This window comes from Camellia sinensis, chromosome 9 (genome assembly GCF_055761805.1).
Source record: "Camellia sinensis isolate YWXY chromosome 9, ASM5576180v1, whole genome shotgun sequence".
NCBI classification, from domain to species: Eukaryota; Viridiplantae; Streptophyta; class Magnoliopsida; order Ericales; family Theaceae; genus Camellia; species Camellia sinensis.
Genome location: NC_138969.1, coordinates 92,100,328 through 92,116,100, shown reverse-complemented (window position 1 = coordinate 92,116,100; position 15,773 = coordinate 92,100,328). Strand labels below are relative to the sequence as shown.

At 45.0% G+C, this 15,773-nt stretch overlaps 1 protein-coding gene across 1 annotated transcript; it reads left to right on the top strand.

Annotated features, from left to right (window-relative positions):
• Positions 1-428: 428 nt before the first annotated feature.
• On the top strand, positions 429-1,299 carry LOC145799142 (uncharacterized). The gene is made up of 2 exons (XM_082888687.1): positions 429-522; positions 809-1,299. The coding sequence occupies exons 1-2, from the start codon at positions 469-471 to the stop codon at positions 1,118-1,120; spliced, it is 366 nt and encodes a 121-aa protein (XP_082744813.1). The 5' UTR covers positions 429-468; the 3' UTR covers positions 1,121-1,299.
• The last annotated feature ends 14,474 nt before the right edge of the window (positions 1,300-15,773 follow it).

Genomic DNA, 15,773 nt, shown 5'->3' with positions numbered 1-15,773 from the left:
CCGGCTGGGGTGAGGAGCATCACAGAGGCGAGGGCGACTACACAGAGTACGTCCGGACCTACATCATGCGACCCTTGAGCGGTGGTCGCCGAGCTGAGGGGGAGAGGCCAGCGACGCCAGTAGCTGGAGCGGGGGCTGGGGCTGGAGCAGGCACATCGAGGAGGGCTCGAGGGCATGGTAGGAGTGGAGCTCGGGGGGGACGGGGGACTGGCTAGCCCGCCCTGCCCACTGTACTGTCATATAGAGGGCAGGATGGGGCGACCTACCAGACCCCCTTTGCACCTCCCCCAGCTGGTCATGAGTTAGCCGGCATCCCCGACTTGCTTCCGGTATGCATTACTTCATTTTGCATCTTGCATCTGGCATTTCACTTCAGTTTATTTGATATTCCGCGGAATACTGATATATCTTATACTCTTGAAGGCGTCCTCCGGGTACACCCGACAGTCCGTGGAGTTGAATACCTCCATGATGGGGATGCTGCAGCGGACCTTCGACCTTCTGGCCCTCTATTGCATTCCGGTATGTTCTTCTGACAATGGCCTCAAACCATTCATTCACTGTTTCACATAATCTGATGCACGACACAACACCTGACACGCTGATCTCACAGCATCTGATACACTGCATACACTGCATTCTGCACTGTACTCTGCTCTGATACACTGCTCACGGCATTCACACACTGTACTCATACACTGCATTCTGCACTGATAAACTGCTCACGGTATTCACACACTGTACACTGCATTCTGCACTGATACACTGCTCACAGTATTCTGATGTATTTGTCTTTTGTGCTTTTCAGCCTCCCTTCCAGATTCCTCCGGTGGGCGGTGCTCCAGCTGGGCCTTCTATTCCTGCTCGAGGAGGGCGTGGAGACACTGCACATCCCCGTACCAGGGGAGGGTGTACTCATGTCGGGAGTAGTTCTCTGGCGCCGACCCCTGATGATGATGATGATGACGACGATGAGTCCGAGGCAGAGGCAGAGGCCGGGTCATCTGAGGAAGCTGGAGACGGCTCAGACTCAGGCTCAGATGGCGACGCTGACGATGATGCCCCTGGACTTTCATCCAGGAAGAGGGCGAGGGCAGATCCCCGGGCCCGAGACTACTGAGGATGACCCAGATTGCTGCTTTTCTTCTTCTTTTTTGTGCTTTTTCTTTTGTTTTCTCTTTCTTTTTTTTTTCTTCGCTGGTAGTTAGATTATCTTGTATTGCCGCAGGCAGATTTTTGTTTTCCTCAAAACTTTGTACTTCAAAAGATTATGAAATGAACAAACTTTTTGTTTAAAAAGTGTTACATTTACATATCTCATGTATTGCATCGCATCACATCATGTTACACCTCAATGTAAATGGAATTGATCTGTGGTCTGAATGTTGAACACTTGCATTGTAATAACAAGATAACCAAACCAAGTAACAGCAAAGCAACCCGCACAAACCACTGCTTAACCTGAACACACGACCCATACTCTGCTGAGGATTAATCTGCATACAGCCCCTAACCCAACACTTGGTTTATTCCGCACACGACAAACTTTAAACAAAACAGCCCAATCTGACAGGACGGCCTTCAAAGGTGAAACCGGCTAGGGTTGAAACATGCTCGGATGCCCCAACTTTTCCCTTCCTTCTTTTGGTTCGCCCAAATGTAGAGAATGGCACAGCATTCCGAGCATAAACGATTAACTTTCGAAATTAAATAAGGGTTTTCAATCGGGGTATCGAGCCTACAACTGAACACAACGGGGAGGACTCAAACAAAAAGGGTACACGACCTAAACACAACGAGACACGCTCGGAAGAGACCTAAAACAAAGGTTGAGGTAAACAAAACAAAAGACACGACATACAGACGCGTTAACGACGACGGGGGACCTCAGATCACGAGGAGCCAGTTTCTCTAGGTATTGTTTCCGACCCTTTTCTCATTTGTGATTCTCACATCACTCTGGCACTCAAGCTCGGTTTTTCTCTCAAAACCCTTTGGCTCGCTTTTTTTCTCAACTTACACCTCTCTATTCTTTATTCTCTCATTTTTCGTCCCTTCCCAAGGTGATTAATGAATGAATAGGAAGTTGCGGGTTCATGCCCGATGCCGTTAGCTCACAGCTATTCCTTCTGGTGGATAGAGTGCCCTCTTGGAAAATACGTTGACGACGGGGGAAAGACAGAACGCCTGACTCGACTGTGCCCCTAGTTCATCACTTTGACCATTTTTCGTTTTGGTTTTCTACTAAAACAATTTTGATCAAGATGAGAGTCGGATTAACGTACTTGTTCGATTTTTGATTTGAAAACCATGCAAGTCAGGCTGTAAGCACTGAAAATTTTCCTTTTTGGGTCCGAGAAAATGGTCCAGTTTTGGAAAATGGAATAGTTTTCGAGAAAATAGTCAACCTCAGTAAAAATTTTCAAAAACTATTTTTGCAAACAGCTGATGCTCAACGAGTATGGAACTTACTCTTTGAGATGCGTAACCTCGGATCGGAGGCAATGGAAAATTGCCCCTGGCTTGAAGAACGCCGCACGGCAACGGAAAGTTGCCCCTGGTTTGAATGGCGGCTCACGACGACTCGTGGCAACGAAAAGTTGCCCCTTGTTTGGATGGTGCCGCAGCAGTCCGCAAACAGTCTTCATTGGTGATGGTCGAACTCTTGGACACAGAGATGACGAAGACGGTCATAACAAATATATGGACACAATCACCTTGGAAGGTGTTGGCGATTAGACTTTGGGATGAAATCAAAACCATTGTATGGACCGAGACGCTATGAAAGCGTTGGGGGCTGGACTTCATGACGAAGCTGCCTACGTTTCCCAAACATGGGAATCAAGCCTTACGTAGTTCCGGTTAAGGTACACTCGGGTATTTTAACCTTCACTTTTCAGGCTCTAACTTTTGCCAAGGTGCCCGATGCGGGTTTTCGACCTTGCGAGCTTCTTTTCATTTTCTTTTTAATTTTTTTATTTCTTTTTTCTCTTCTTTTTTGCATTTCTTTTTTCTTTCTTTTCTTTTTTCTTTTCTTTTTTTGTATTTTTTTGCTTTTTTGTATTTTTCTCTTGCTCTAACTTTTGCCTGGGTCGCCCTTCTGGGTTTTCGGCCCAGCGAGCCTCTCAAAGGGTAAAAGTGTAACAAGTCCATGTCAAATGGTTTCTGAAGTTGAAGCCTCTCTGTATCTAGGAGAACGGCTGTTGCAATGATTTGTAGGAGAATCCATCACGGCTGCTCCATGAGCTTCTTCTGCTGAGATCTAATCTTTTTGATTCGACTTTGGTGCCTCTTGTTCGAGGGCTGCTTCTAATCTGGCCATACAGACCTCATATGGCGGTTGACCGTCGAACTTTCTGAACGGGTTCAAGGTTCGAAAACGAACGAGTTGAATCTTGAGGCTGAGAGCGATCCTAGGCTGCACAATCTCAAGAGCGATTCCACACAGGTCTTCACAGGGCTGCGCACAACATCTATTTTTGAAAGTTTTTAAGAAAGCGACAGATCGCTCGCGCCGAAGATAGTGTGGAACCAATCTGGATCAAGCCAGGGTCCTTCCCAGTACTCACGCTGACAAGCATGATCTCATTCATTAAGGGCATAGCGTGCCTCTCTTTCTCTCAAAATGATCAAAATTTTGCAAAACCCGAGGAATTCCTTCCTCTTCATTTTTATCACCGCAGTGTTCAAAAGGGTTTTGAAAAACTTAGGCTAATGCAATGAGCTTGGCGCGCAGGAGAGCAGGTGAGATGTACCGTCAGTCCATTCAAATCCTCTGGCACAACTAACTTACACTGAAAGCAGGCATGAAAATGAGATAGCCACAGCTGTTTCATTCAGATTTGTCGGTATAACTGGCCCCTCGGCAGGAACAGACTCAAAAAACAAAAACGGGTAATTACAAGACAAAACGGTGTTCGAGGCAACAACCCCGGAATCACCTGGTATTCTATACAAAGGGGACTGACTCGCTACAACAAGACAGACCCTTAAGCAAAAAGACTGACTCAAGACAAAGAGACAGACTCAAAACAAAAGACTGACTCGACACCTAAGCCAGAATTCACAAAGTTAGTGTTCACAGATGCTCAAAAATGTGTGCCAGACGCCACGTTCAAAATATACCAAATGTCGCCCGCAGGTGGTTCACTTTCTGATTACATACTTGCAGTATCTGTGTCCTCAAAATCCAATAACTGGGTGGTAACGGACTTGGCTGAGATGGGCGAGAGGATGACCTCGTTGTCAATCAAATCTTGTACCTCATGACGGAGGCGGAAACAATTGTCGGTAGCATGGCCTGTCTGCTGGTGGTACGCGCAGTACTGAGCAGCATCATGCGTAACGGGGAGATTCTTCGGGAGAGGCCGAGGCTCCAAGGGTTTAAGGTGTCCCCTCTCGGCAAGGATCTGAAGTGCCTTAGACAGAGGCATGTAGAGAGAATGAAAGACCCTGCGCCCTCGGGGCAGGTATTTTGAAGTCTGAGCGTTCTTACTAGACGCACAAGCGAAAGGGTCGGCAGGCGCCACCTTGGCTTTCTGATCTTTCTCGGGTGCAGGGCTGGGAATAGGAGGAACTGTTCTGGCATGACGGGGCCTATCCCGATTTTCTGACTGACTTGAACTACCCTCAGGTGGAGTGGGGAAAGCATCCTCCACAGTTTTTGCCACGATTGCGGATATCTGTTGCTTGTTCATCCCCCCGGCTTTCAAAGCCTCGACTGCTCGCAGCAGTTGTTCAATGGGATCGGCGTCTGCCTTCACTTTGTCTTTTCCCCTGGCCTCAGCCTGATCGAGGGTTTGGGTTGATATTGGTATGTCATTACCATAGCTGGAGGCCATCTCCGGCTGGCTAAGTTCAATCACAATTCGCCCCAACAACGGGGGCTCCTAGGGTACAAAACTCCCGGCATATAGTGCGGCTGGAGGCGAAGTTGACATTCCGTAGGCGAGATCCGCCACAGACCTCTAGAGATCACCTATCATCCCCATTAGTTCAAATGTAGTAGGCTCGCGAGCCTGGTATAGCTGGGGGGCCCAGACTGGGTGCGCAACAGGCGACCTGGGTGGATGTGACATATCAATGTTGGTCTCACTTTGCAAAGTGATCCCTTGATCTAATGCAGCCGTCATAACCACGATCTCTTCTGAATTCTGTGTCGTCCTAAGTCCTGCCTCAGTCAAAGGAGATCACTAGCTATTCTGTATCAACTTTCTGAACTGAAAGGGAAAACAAGCAGCATTTCAGCCCAAACGGATCAAATACAGGTGTAGCCGAACAACTGTACTCTATTACTGATCACTGTTCCCCAGAATCACTGTCCCCAAAACTGAACCTGATACCCGTAGATAATTGTTTCTCATAAACTGATACTGATGCCCTCAGGTCTAATACTCAATCTTGCAAACCGATATGTACGTTCCTGTAGAGATGCACCCTAAAAGCACATAGCAAGTAAGGAGAGCCAAAACACCCCTATAGAGGGGTAGGGTTTCCCTGTCCTATTTTGTCAGGAGCTAGGGTTTCACTATGCACGCAGCAGTTTCAAACAACCTATAATCGGGTAAGCAACCTGTCCTAACTTGGAATGGTCACTATGGATCCGAATATGCACTAGGTCGAATGGTCGAAAAGGGTGCCCCGGTAAAACCGGGGTTTGTGTTCCCATGCTGTCAGAGCCCATAACCGGTCAGCCTTATGGTCATGCCTTGACAAGACAAGCCTCCGGACCATCGTTCAGGAATGGCAGATGGCAAACACGGTGTCCTAGGCGCACCAATGCACATGCAATGCAAAGAGACACATAACTGAAATCAAAACAGGATATCACGAGTTCGAGTCAAGCTCTCTAAATCCCCAGCAGAGTCGCCAAAAACTGTAGACGCGCCCGTGGGCCTCATGCTACAGTTCGGACTCGATTTGTGTCACGGTTCTTAATCTGAACCAAAGAGTCCAAATCCGGCAAATCGTTTTGAGAAACAGATTTTTTGAAAAGAAGTGCCAAACATGGACTGCTTTGCCAGATACAGAGTCGCCACCTAAATATTTTAAAATGGGGGAATTTAGGAAACCTTGACTCGGTGCCGAAGGCCACGTGTCCGTCATCACCAAAGTTGCCTCGGCTCGAGAACTTGGGTACGATCGGGGAAGGTCAGCTATGAGCACCCCCTCTCGCCCGGTCTGAAGACCGGCCTCTACTAATCGCGATATCCGTTTTTTTGAAAACGTTATGTGTTCTTATCCTGATTATTAGCCTAGAATTACTATGTTATGCGCACGGCAAACAAGTATAGACTAGATTGCCTAATTTGGAAATAAGCATTGCATATCCGTTCGTCTTAAAAAGCACTTTGGAATTTGCTACTCGCAAGTAGGCTAAAATACGGATTTCAACGAGTTTTTCCAACTCAGACAATCCAACCTTCACCCACAGGCATTAAAACAGTTTAACACATAAGCATTTAGCCACATGGTAAGCATGCTGTCATGATAGCATTCACACACATGCGAGGATGCTAAAGCATAAATACTTACATCGTACTCCGTGCCAAAACAAAGAACTCATTAGCAACCAATGCATGATCCAAGTCCATGTTTAAATGTCTAATGCAACGCATACGGAATGCACTTAGAGTAGGCTCGGCTAACCTAAGCATGGCATGTGAAATGCAATCAATTGATGCACGTATTCAATTTAGAATTGAAGTACAAATGCAGTTAGCATGATGTACTGAGCCCGGTGCATGCAAGACAAATATATGGATGCACACATGCGTAGCATAAGGTATGCTAAATTAAACATGTCCTATTACTAACCATCAAAGCAGGTAAGCAAAAGAGAGAAAGAGGTGGGGGTTAGAAGACATGCACACACACTCACCCACACTTATTACAAATTTGCCCTCGCCCGGAGGGACCGAAAGAATAATACAAATCGAATAATGAATTAACTATCCTAGCTAATTAATTATTACTAATTACCTAATTAGTTAACAAACTAACTAAGCTAGGAAAAATAGTAAACCGCCTCGGGAAGAGAGCTCGATGCAATGCATGCTCGGTCCTGCTCGGAAGTACACTGCCATGCATAGGCTTCCTCTGTTTTCCCTGCTCTGCCTCCTTGAAGACTGCCAAAGTCTCAGGATTGCTTCCCTGGACATTGGGAGACACCACCGGCTGAGTAGAATGTCCACCGGCAGTGGCATGTGATCACCGGCTGTTGGTGAAGCTATCGACCCTGGAAAGATTGCCGGTCGGCACTTAGCACTACCGGTCGGCAGAAAGTTCCTGCAGAATCTGCAATTGACAGCAACAGAGGGCAAGGTAGAGCATGGCAATGCAATTCAAGCAATGTATGCACCAATCATGTCCCTTATCATGTCGGTGAGTCAAAGGGACATGGTCCTTGGTTCTCGGACTATCAAGCGTGCATTTCAATGCGTGATGGCCCAAAGAATCAAGTGTGCATTTTTTATATGGAATGCAATGCACATGAACAAACCAATGGGACTCAACCTCTATCACAAGCATTTCAAGAGGCCAAGCATGCATGCAAATGGAATGCAATCCTAGGCATGTGAGCTAAGGATGCAACATGGCAATGCAATGCATTCATGCAATTATGCAAGCAAATATGCGAGGCAAACATGCAAACAAGCAAAGGGTGGACTTAAGCATGGTTTAGGCAGCCTTCACTAAGCCCAAAAACAGTGGCCAAAGTGCCCAAAATGAAGGACTAATGGCATGCAAACATGCATGCAAATGATCTCCAAAACTTCAAACATTAAAGAGCAATTCTCAAGCACACTTAAGAGGATGCAAACATGGACATATAGCATGCAAATTAAGCCTTGAAAATCATGCTATAGGAGGTGTCAAACCAACTTAAACAAGACAAACATAGCATGCAACAATGGTCTAAAACCCAAGACAAGCCAAGAGGCTTAAACCAAGACTAAGTCAACCAAGCCTCACAAGGCTAAGAGGACTTAAAATAGGTCTAAGGCAGGCCTAGACAACACCCAAGGGACACCTAGATGGCATCTAAGTGGCTCAAATTCAAAAGCATGCACAATGACCAAAACATAGAGCATGCAAGACAAGCTTTTAAAGCTTCAAAGAGGCATCCAAGGCAAGCATACAAGCACGCAAATGGGACTGAAATGATGCTATAAACGGTGCCAAATCATTAAAACGAAGCAAGTAATGCATGCTACACACTCACACGCTTAAGGCCAACAAGCCAAAATGCAAAGGGGGCATATAATGCATGGCAAATTCGACCCAAACAACTATGGACAGACCTCAAACATGGCAAAATAAGCACAAAAGCTTCACAAAGCTAGACCTAAAACATGCTTGAACAATGGTTTACAACCTAAGGCATGTTAAGACGTAAACATGGCATTACAAGGTAGGTATGCTAAACATGCATGGTGTACCAAAACCAATTAAAAACAGAGGCATATTATGACATAATAAGCACAAAAATCAGCTAAGGCATGGTCAACATGAAGCTTAGCTAGGTGCTCCCTCAAGAGGCCAAAAATGGTCCTTTTCAAGGACAACAAGGAGAGGGAGTGGCCCTCTCCTCCCTAGGACCTCAAGGCACCATCCTCACCTCTGAATCCCTCAAGATTTCAGTGGTGAGGAGGCCCAAAAACCAAGGTCCCAGAGCTCACTCAAAATAGCACAAAATGGGGCCTCTCAAGGCCTAAGAGGAGTCAAACACCTCCAAACCACAAAACACTCTAAACAAAAAATTTAGAGGGCCTAAAAACAGAACTTTTTTATATTATACACTAAGCTCAAAAACAGTTCTAAGATATGCAAAAATAGTATGCAAAAATGGAGAATAAAAGGGCAAGAATGTTACCCTTGAAGACCTCTTCAACAATGGTGGACCAGCTGCTCCTCCAAGCTCAAACCCACCCAAGAGCCTCAAGAACAACCTCTTAGAACCTCAGTAGCCAAGGGAAGGTGTAACACTATGTGTTTGCGTGCAATAGTAAGACTCAAATAGACTTATACACACACAAAGGTAAAGAGAGAGAGAGAAATAGAGATAGGTGTGACACAAACCCTAACCCTAATCCAGAGCTCTCCTCTGTATATTTTCTAACCTTTTTATCCAACCCTAAGCAAGAGAGAGGAGGACTCCTCTTATAGAGAAGCCAATCTTGTAAAGCTTACAAGGTAAGCTAACAAGGAAGTCATCCCTCCATACACGTGTATGGAGGGGAACAAAATGCCATACAGCTGTATTAAAATATCTGCAAAAGCAGATGAACAGTAGTCGGCTGCTCAAAAATGTCATTTTGACAAAATTGACTGCCGACCGGCAACAAAGAATGCCGACCGGCAATATACATTGCCGATGGCAACAAAATACCAGCCGGTGGCCCATGGCCATGGCCGGTGATGTGTGGGGATGCCTCACAAGGCATTCCCTGCCCCTCCAAGGCAAAACACAAGTGTTTGGTGCAAAACGAACACTAAACAGTCGAGTTCGGAGATCCTGAGGCAAAGTGCGTAGCCGAGACCTCCGGGAACTCCAAACGAACACAAACATGGATAATCACCAAGTGTTCCAATGGTGACGTCCAAGTCTTGAGGACGGTCAAAAATGGGGTGTCTACAAAGGGGCACAATAATGTATTTGCAAGGTATGTGTGCACAACCACTCTCCCTATCATTTTTTAAGCTCAAGGGAGTGCGGTTCTCGACTCTCGGGCCACTAACCTAGCATCGCGATGCTCGATGGCCGAGAAGCCAAGTTTGCACAATTCAATGTCAATGAATGCACAAATAACAAATAAGAGCCTTAACCTCTATCATGCTTGATCAAGAGGGTTGGCGACCAAGAAATGAGACACATTTCATCACTTCAAGTATGAAATGCCCCTCGTTTCTCGTGTTTGGATTAACGTTCAATCCAAACACAATGCAACACAAGATAAGCATGATCAACCTATCAATGCTAATGGCATGCAAACACAATGCAATGCATGCACATGCAAACAACATGCAAACGCAATGCAATGCAATAACATGCAAACAAAATGCAATGCAACAACATGCTATTCTACCAATGCGAGAATGGCATACACAATATTCTACCATGCAAACAGTGCATGCATGGCAAGTTTAGAAGCTTAAGACATCAAAGCTAAGAAAGAGCATCTCACAAGAGGCATGCAAAACAATGCTCAATGGACTTAAACCGAATATGGACAGACCTAAATCATGCCAAAACAGTAGCCAGAATGCTATGAAATGATGGCATAAAAGGCAAGATGGTGATGCTCATGCAATGGCCTATCAACTAAGCATAAGAGCACATCCCTCAAACATGATTAAGAAGTGAAAAACATGGAAGTGTGACAACACTATATGCATTGAAATTATGTATGAAATGATGCCAAATCACTCAAACAACATAAGTATAGCATGCAAGAGGGCCTAAGGCACAAGGCTACCAAAAGGGACTATACAAGTGGCATGCAATATATGGCACAAATGATTGAACCAACCATAGACAGAGCTCAAATAGGTCAAAACAAAGACCAAAACAAGCTGAGATGGGAGTTTAAAAGTCTAGGCATGCATGCATACGCATTGGTCCACAAACAAGGCAATAATGCACAACTCTTAAAAGTACTCAAAGAGTAAAAGAAGTGAGAACATGTCAACACGATATACTCTAAAATATTATCTTAAATGATGCCAAATCATGCACATGTCACAAATGACGCATGCTATGAGGCTCAAAACTCAAGGCTAGCCAAGCCCATTGTACTACAGCTATGCAATACATGAGCCATATGGCCAAGACAACCCAAAAAAGTCCTAGAGCATGTCAAAATGATGCTAAAACATGCATGGAGTAGAGCTAACACATGCTAGCATGAAGGGTATGAAGCATGGAGTATGCAAGGCCAATAAGGAGGATTACACTACACCTACCAAAACCAAGCATGAGATGACTTCACCGACAAAAATCAGAGTTGTATCATGGCAAAATAACACCGAAAACACACTAATATGATAGCCCAAAAGCTTAGGCAAGATAGCATACATATTGGCTTATACTTAAGGCATAAACCACCAATCCTCCAAAGCATTGAAAGAGTGAAAGATGTAAGGACATGGCAGTGGAACATGCTCTGAAATCACATAACAAATGATGCCAAATCATGCAAATAGCCCAAGCAATGCATCCTAGTGACTTGGGAATTCAAAGCTAATGAACTAGAATGCATTATGGCTATACAAAGCAAGGCATGCATGACCAAAACAACATAAAACAGAGCTTAAGCATGGTAAATCACGAGTAAAATCTTGCTGGAGTTTAGCCAAAATCATGCCAAAATGATGGTCCAAAGCAATGATGCACATTAGGCTAGTTTGTGGAATTGCACTACAAGTGCAAGGAGCATGCAAGAGGTAATCAAACCAACCCTAGACAGAGGTATATCATGCTGAAATAATGCCTAAGACATGCTAAGATGGAGCCAAAACATGCTAGAAAGACATGCTACTTTGAAAAGCTACAAGTAGGATTACACCACACATACAAGAAGCATGCAAGGGGTGACCAAGACAGCCAAAAACAGAGTCATGGCAGGTCTAAAAGGTCACAAAAAAGTGCTTAAACAAAGCCTTAAGAAGATAGAACTACATGCTCTTTTGATGAGCCATCAATACAAGCAAACAAAAAAAGAGGAGGGGGGACAACCCCCTCCTATTTGAGACCTCAAAACATAGTTTCCACCACTGAAATTCCTTTGAGTTTCAGTGGTAGGAAGGCCAAACAAAGGTGATTACAAAGGCCTAACGTGATGGCCCAAAACAAGGCCAAACAAGGCACAAAAGGGGGTAGAACACCCCCAACACCCAAGGAGCCTCAAACAAACATTTCAAATACTTAAAAATGAAGCTTTTTACAGTTGAGAGTCAAGCCAAAATAAGCATGCAAAGGTGGCCTAGTAAGCAACTACAACAAGGCTTTAAAAGGATTAGAGACTCAACCTTGAAGAATTAAAGCAAGACAACAACTTTTGAGGCAAAAACCAAGCCTTGAGCTTCAAACAAACCTCCAAGAACCTCAGCTCAAGAATAAAGGTGTTTCACTAGGTGTTTGTGTGCAAAAGTGTGAAGAAATGGCACTTTCAAGCACAAATATGTAGAGAAAGGATGAAGTATAGAGATAGATGATATGTATATGCCCTAAGCAATTTTTTTGAACCCAAAGCAAGAGGAAGAAGGCTCCTTTTTATAGAAAATCAAGCGTCAAGCTTGTTGAACAAGCTTGAAGCTTGAATCAATCCCTCAATATATGTTTTCTATGCCCAACAACTAGCATGGAAAATATCTGCAGAAAGAGCAGGAAAGCTGCTGACCAGTTGAAGTGGTCGGCCAGCTACTTGCACTGGTCAGCCGACCAAAAAAAGTGGTCTACAGGAAGAGAAAGTGGTCGGCAAGGGAGAGGAGTGGTCTGCACAAAGAAAGCAAGGTGGTGGCATGGCTGTCGATAACTTTAGGTGGTCTACAAACCACCAAGACCAGCTAGCTGACCAGAAAACTGGCTGGCAGGGAAGAAAAGTAGTCTTCAGGGACAGAAACTGGTCTGCACCTCTTATTCCACCCTCCAAGCAAGGAAAACAAGGTTTGTGCCAAAAACAAACCAAAAAGGATGCAAGACAAGAGTCCGCGGGACAAAGCACGCAGCCGGAAGCCTCGAAAACTAGTCTACAGGTACAAAAAGTGGTCTACGAGAGGGAAAGGTGGTCTACAGACCTCTGTTTCCCTCTAGGCAAGGTCAACAATGCATGGTTCAAAAACGAAGCCAAGAGGAGGAAGTTAAGAGGTTCCTAGACAAGGCGCCCGGCCGAAAGCTCCAGAAATCAAAAACTAGCCTACAAGAGGGAAAAGTAGTCTACGACTACAAAAAATGGTCTACAGACCTCTCCCTCCCTCCAGACAAGGTCAACAAGGCATGGTCCTGTAGACACTCCATTTTTGACCGACCTTAAGACTCAGACCTCACCGATTGAGCGCTCGGTGATGACGCATATTGTGCTCGTTCTGAGGTTGCGGAGTCTTGGTTGAGAGCCTTGCCTCCGGACTTCAGGGCTCTTTTGTGCTTTGTCTCGATTTACGAACCAAGTCCTATTTTTTCTGTTTTCTTTTCCCGAAGGGAGGGAGAGGTCTCGTAGACCATCTCTCAGTGGCCGTAGGCTACGTTTCGTGGTTGTAGGCCATTTTTTCCGTTTGGAGACCAGTTTTCGATTTTCGGAGCCGTCGGCCGTGTGCCTCGGTTCGGGACCGCTTAACTACCTCTGTTTGCTCCAGTTTTTGGCACACACCTTGTTTCCTCTCTTTTGAGGGACACTATGACCCGAGAGACCACCTTCGTGGTCGCACGCCACTTCTGGTACCTAACAGCCTGTTTTCGGGGCCCTATGCCGCGCGTTTTGGCCCCCGAACCCTCGTTTTGCATCGGTTAGGGTTCATTTTTGGCATGGACCCTATTTTCATTGTTAGGAAGGTGGTATTATAGTGGGAGACCAGAAATTATTTTGAAAACCATTTTCTCTCTCCTCCAACCGGTTTTCTTGACAGAAAGCTGGTTTTTTCCACTTTTGGATCACAATTTCTGGTCTCCCAAACCACCATTATATTGTACTCACCTGGGAGGCCACCAATATGGGTAGGCCGACCAGCTTTTCTTCCTGACCCTTTTGAACTTTGCTAAAAAGCTGGTTTTTTTCTCTCCTGGGTCACATTTTCTGGTCTCCCACCATACAGCTGTATTCTACTCATCTGGGAGGCCACCTTTCTGGTATGGCCGACCAGCTTTTCTCATTAACCTTTTTGAACCCTGGTCGGCCAACCAGGGCAAGTGGTCAGCCGACCACTTGAACTGGTCAGCCTACCTTCTGCTTTTTGGCCTTCTTGAGTTGCATACAGCTGTGCCAGCTGTGTAGCATTTGACCCACTGTCTGAGATTTTGAGCCTTTTGTTGGTCTCTTTAAGTTGGTTTTGACCCTCTTACTTAGCTTCTTAGAGAAGCTTGACCCTTTTGGTTAAGCTTCTTTGAGAAGCTTTGACCCCCTCTTGAGGCTTCTCCAAGAAGCCTTATCTCTCTCCCTCTATAAAACCAACACTCCCCCTCCATTTGCAAGGGTTAGAAAAATCAGCCAAGGCATATACACTCCACCCTCCATATCTCCCTCATCCAAGCTCAAATACCCCATTGTTCTTGGCCATTACCCCACACCTCATAGCCTAACACCTCCACCATTCATTCAATCATCTTGGAGCTGTTTTTCAGAGGTTGAAGACTCACCTTCTTGGTCCAGAACTTGCTGCATTGCTGTGCTACAAGGGTAAGTCCTCATTTTTCCCCTTTTTTGCATTATTTTGCTTCATAACTTAGCCCTATTTTCAAGCATTTTTGGGTTTTTTTATAAACTAAAAAGTGTCTTATTTTGAGCTCCTCTTGAAGTTTGATTAAGGATACTTTTCTGTTTGAGGTCTTCTACCTCCTTGTATACTTTATCCCTCTTTGTAGGCTTATTTTGCTTCCTATCTTAACCTTACTTGTGAGCATTTTTGAGATTTGTTATAAACTGAAAAGAGTCTTATTTCGAGCCCCTCTTGATGTTTGATTAAGGGAATTTTTATTTTTGAGGTCATTTACTTCCTTGTATGCTTGTTTGCCTCTTGTTTTGAGCCTTGCATCTAGGCCTTTGTTGCATGCTTTGTTTGGCCTTCTAGCCACTGAAATCCAATAGATTTTCAGTGGCTAACACACTGTTTTGAGAGCCAAAATCAGAGGGGGGTGACCCCCTCTCTCCTTGTCTTGTTTGTTGGCCCTTTTGGCCTTCCAAAGGGGCTCCATCTTGCATGCTTTGAAGTCTTGTTTCAGGCCCTATTATGTGAGTTTTGAGGTCTACCTTAGCTCTGTCTAGACCCGTTTTGGCCGTATTTCGTGTCCCTCATACATGTATAGAGCAATCCTCCTTAAGGCCTTTCAAGGGGACCTTTCATTGCATGTTTCATTGACCCATTTCAGGGCCTTTTTGGTGAGTTTTAGGGCTATCATAACTGATTTTCAGAGTTGGTTTGGCCATTTTACATGTCTATCTTGTATGTGTTGAGTAATCCACCTCATGGCCCTCCAAAGGAGCCCGTCATTTTTGCATGCATTGGATACATTTCAGTGGTTATTTGGGTATATTTTAGCATACCATGTTCCTATCTATGGCTGGTTTGGTGACCTCTCTTGTGTTTCATATACATGCCATGTAAACCATGCTTACTAGCCTATGTTGCATGTTGTTTTAGCCCTTCATGTTAGCACCTTTTGGCCATGCTTAGAACTGATTTGGTGCATGTTTAGGACTGCCTTGGCTCTGTCTTCATGCCTCATGGTCAAATAATGCTTGTTTTGCATACTTGTGATTCAATGCATTCGCCTAGTTTTGAGTTTCGGGGCTTATTTCGTGCATTGGGTGACATGTTTCCGTGATTTGGGACCATTGAGCATCTTATTTTAGAACTAGAAATTGCATGTTTGTATGCCATCTTTCATCCCTTGCCATGCTTTGGTAGAGTGGCATTTGATGCCTTAGGATCGGTCCCTTGCATCGTGCATGTTTGCATGTGTTTCGGTTGTCTCATTTCCATCATATGGCCACTGATGTGAGTCTGGCTGAGGTCTACTCATGTTGGTGTAAGCCCATCGTGCATTGTGTATGCCATTTTAG

Bases quoted from the DNA above. Each gene is read 5' to 3' on its own strand.
- LOC145799142 (XM_082888687.1), top strand. From the start codon at position 469: ATGATGGGGATGCTGCAGCGGACCTTCGACCTTCTGGCCCTCTATTGC. The intron at 523-808 runs GTATGTTCTTCT...TGTGCTTTTCAG, and splicing joins TGGCCCTCTATTGCATTCCG to CCTCCCTTCCAGATTCCTCC.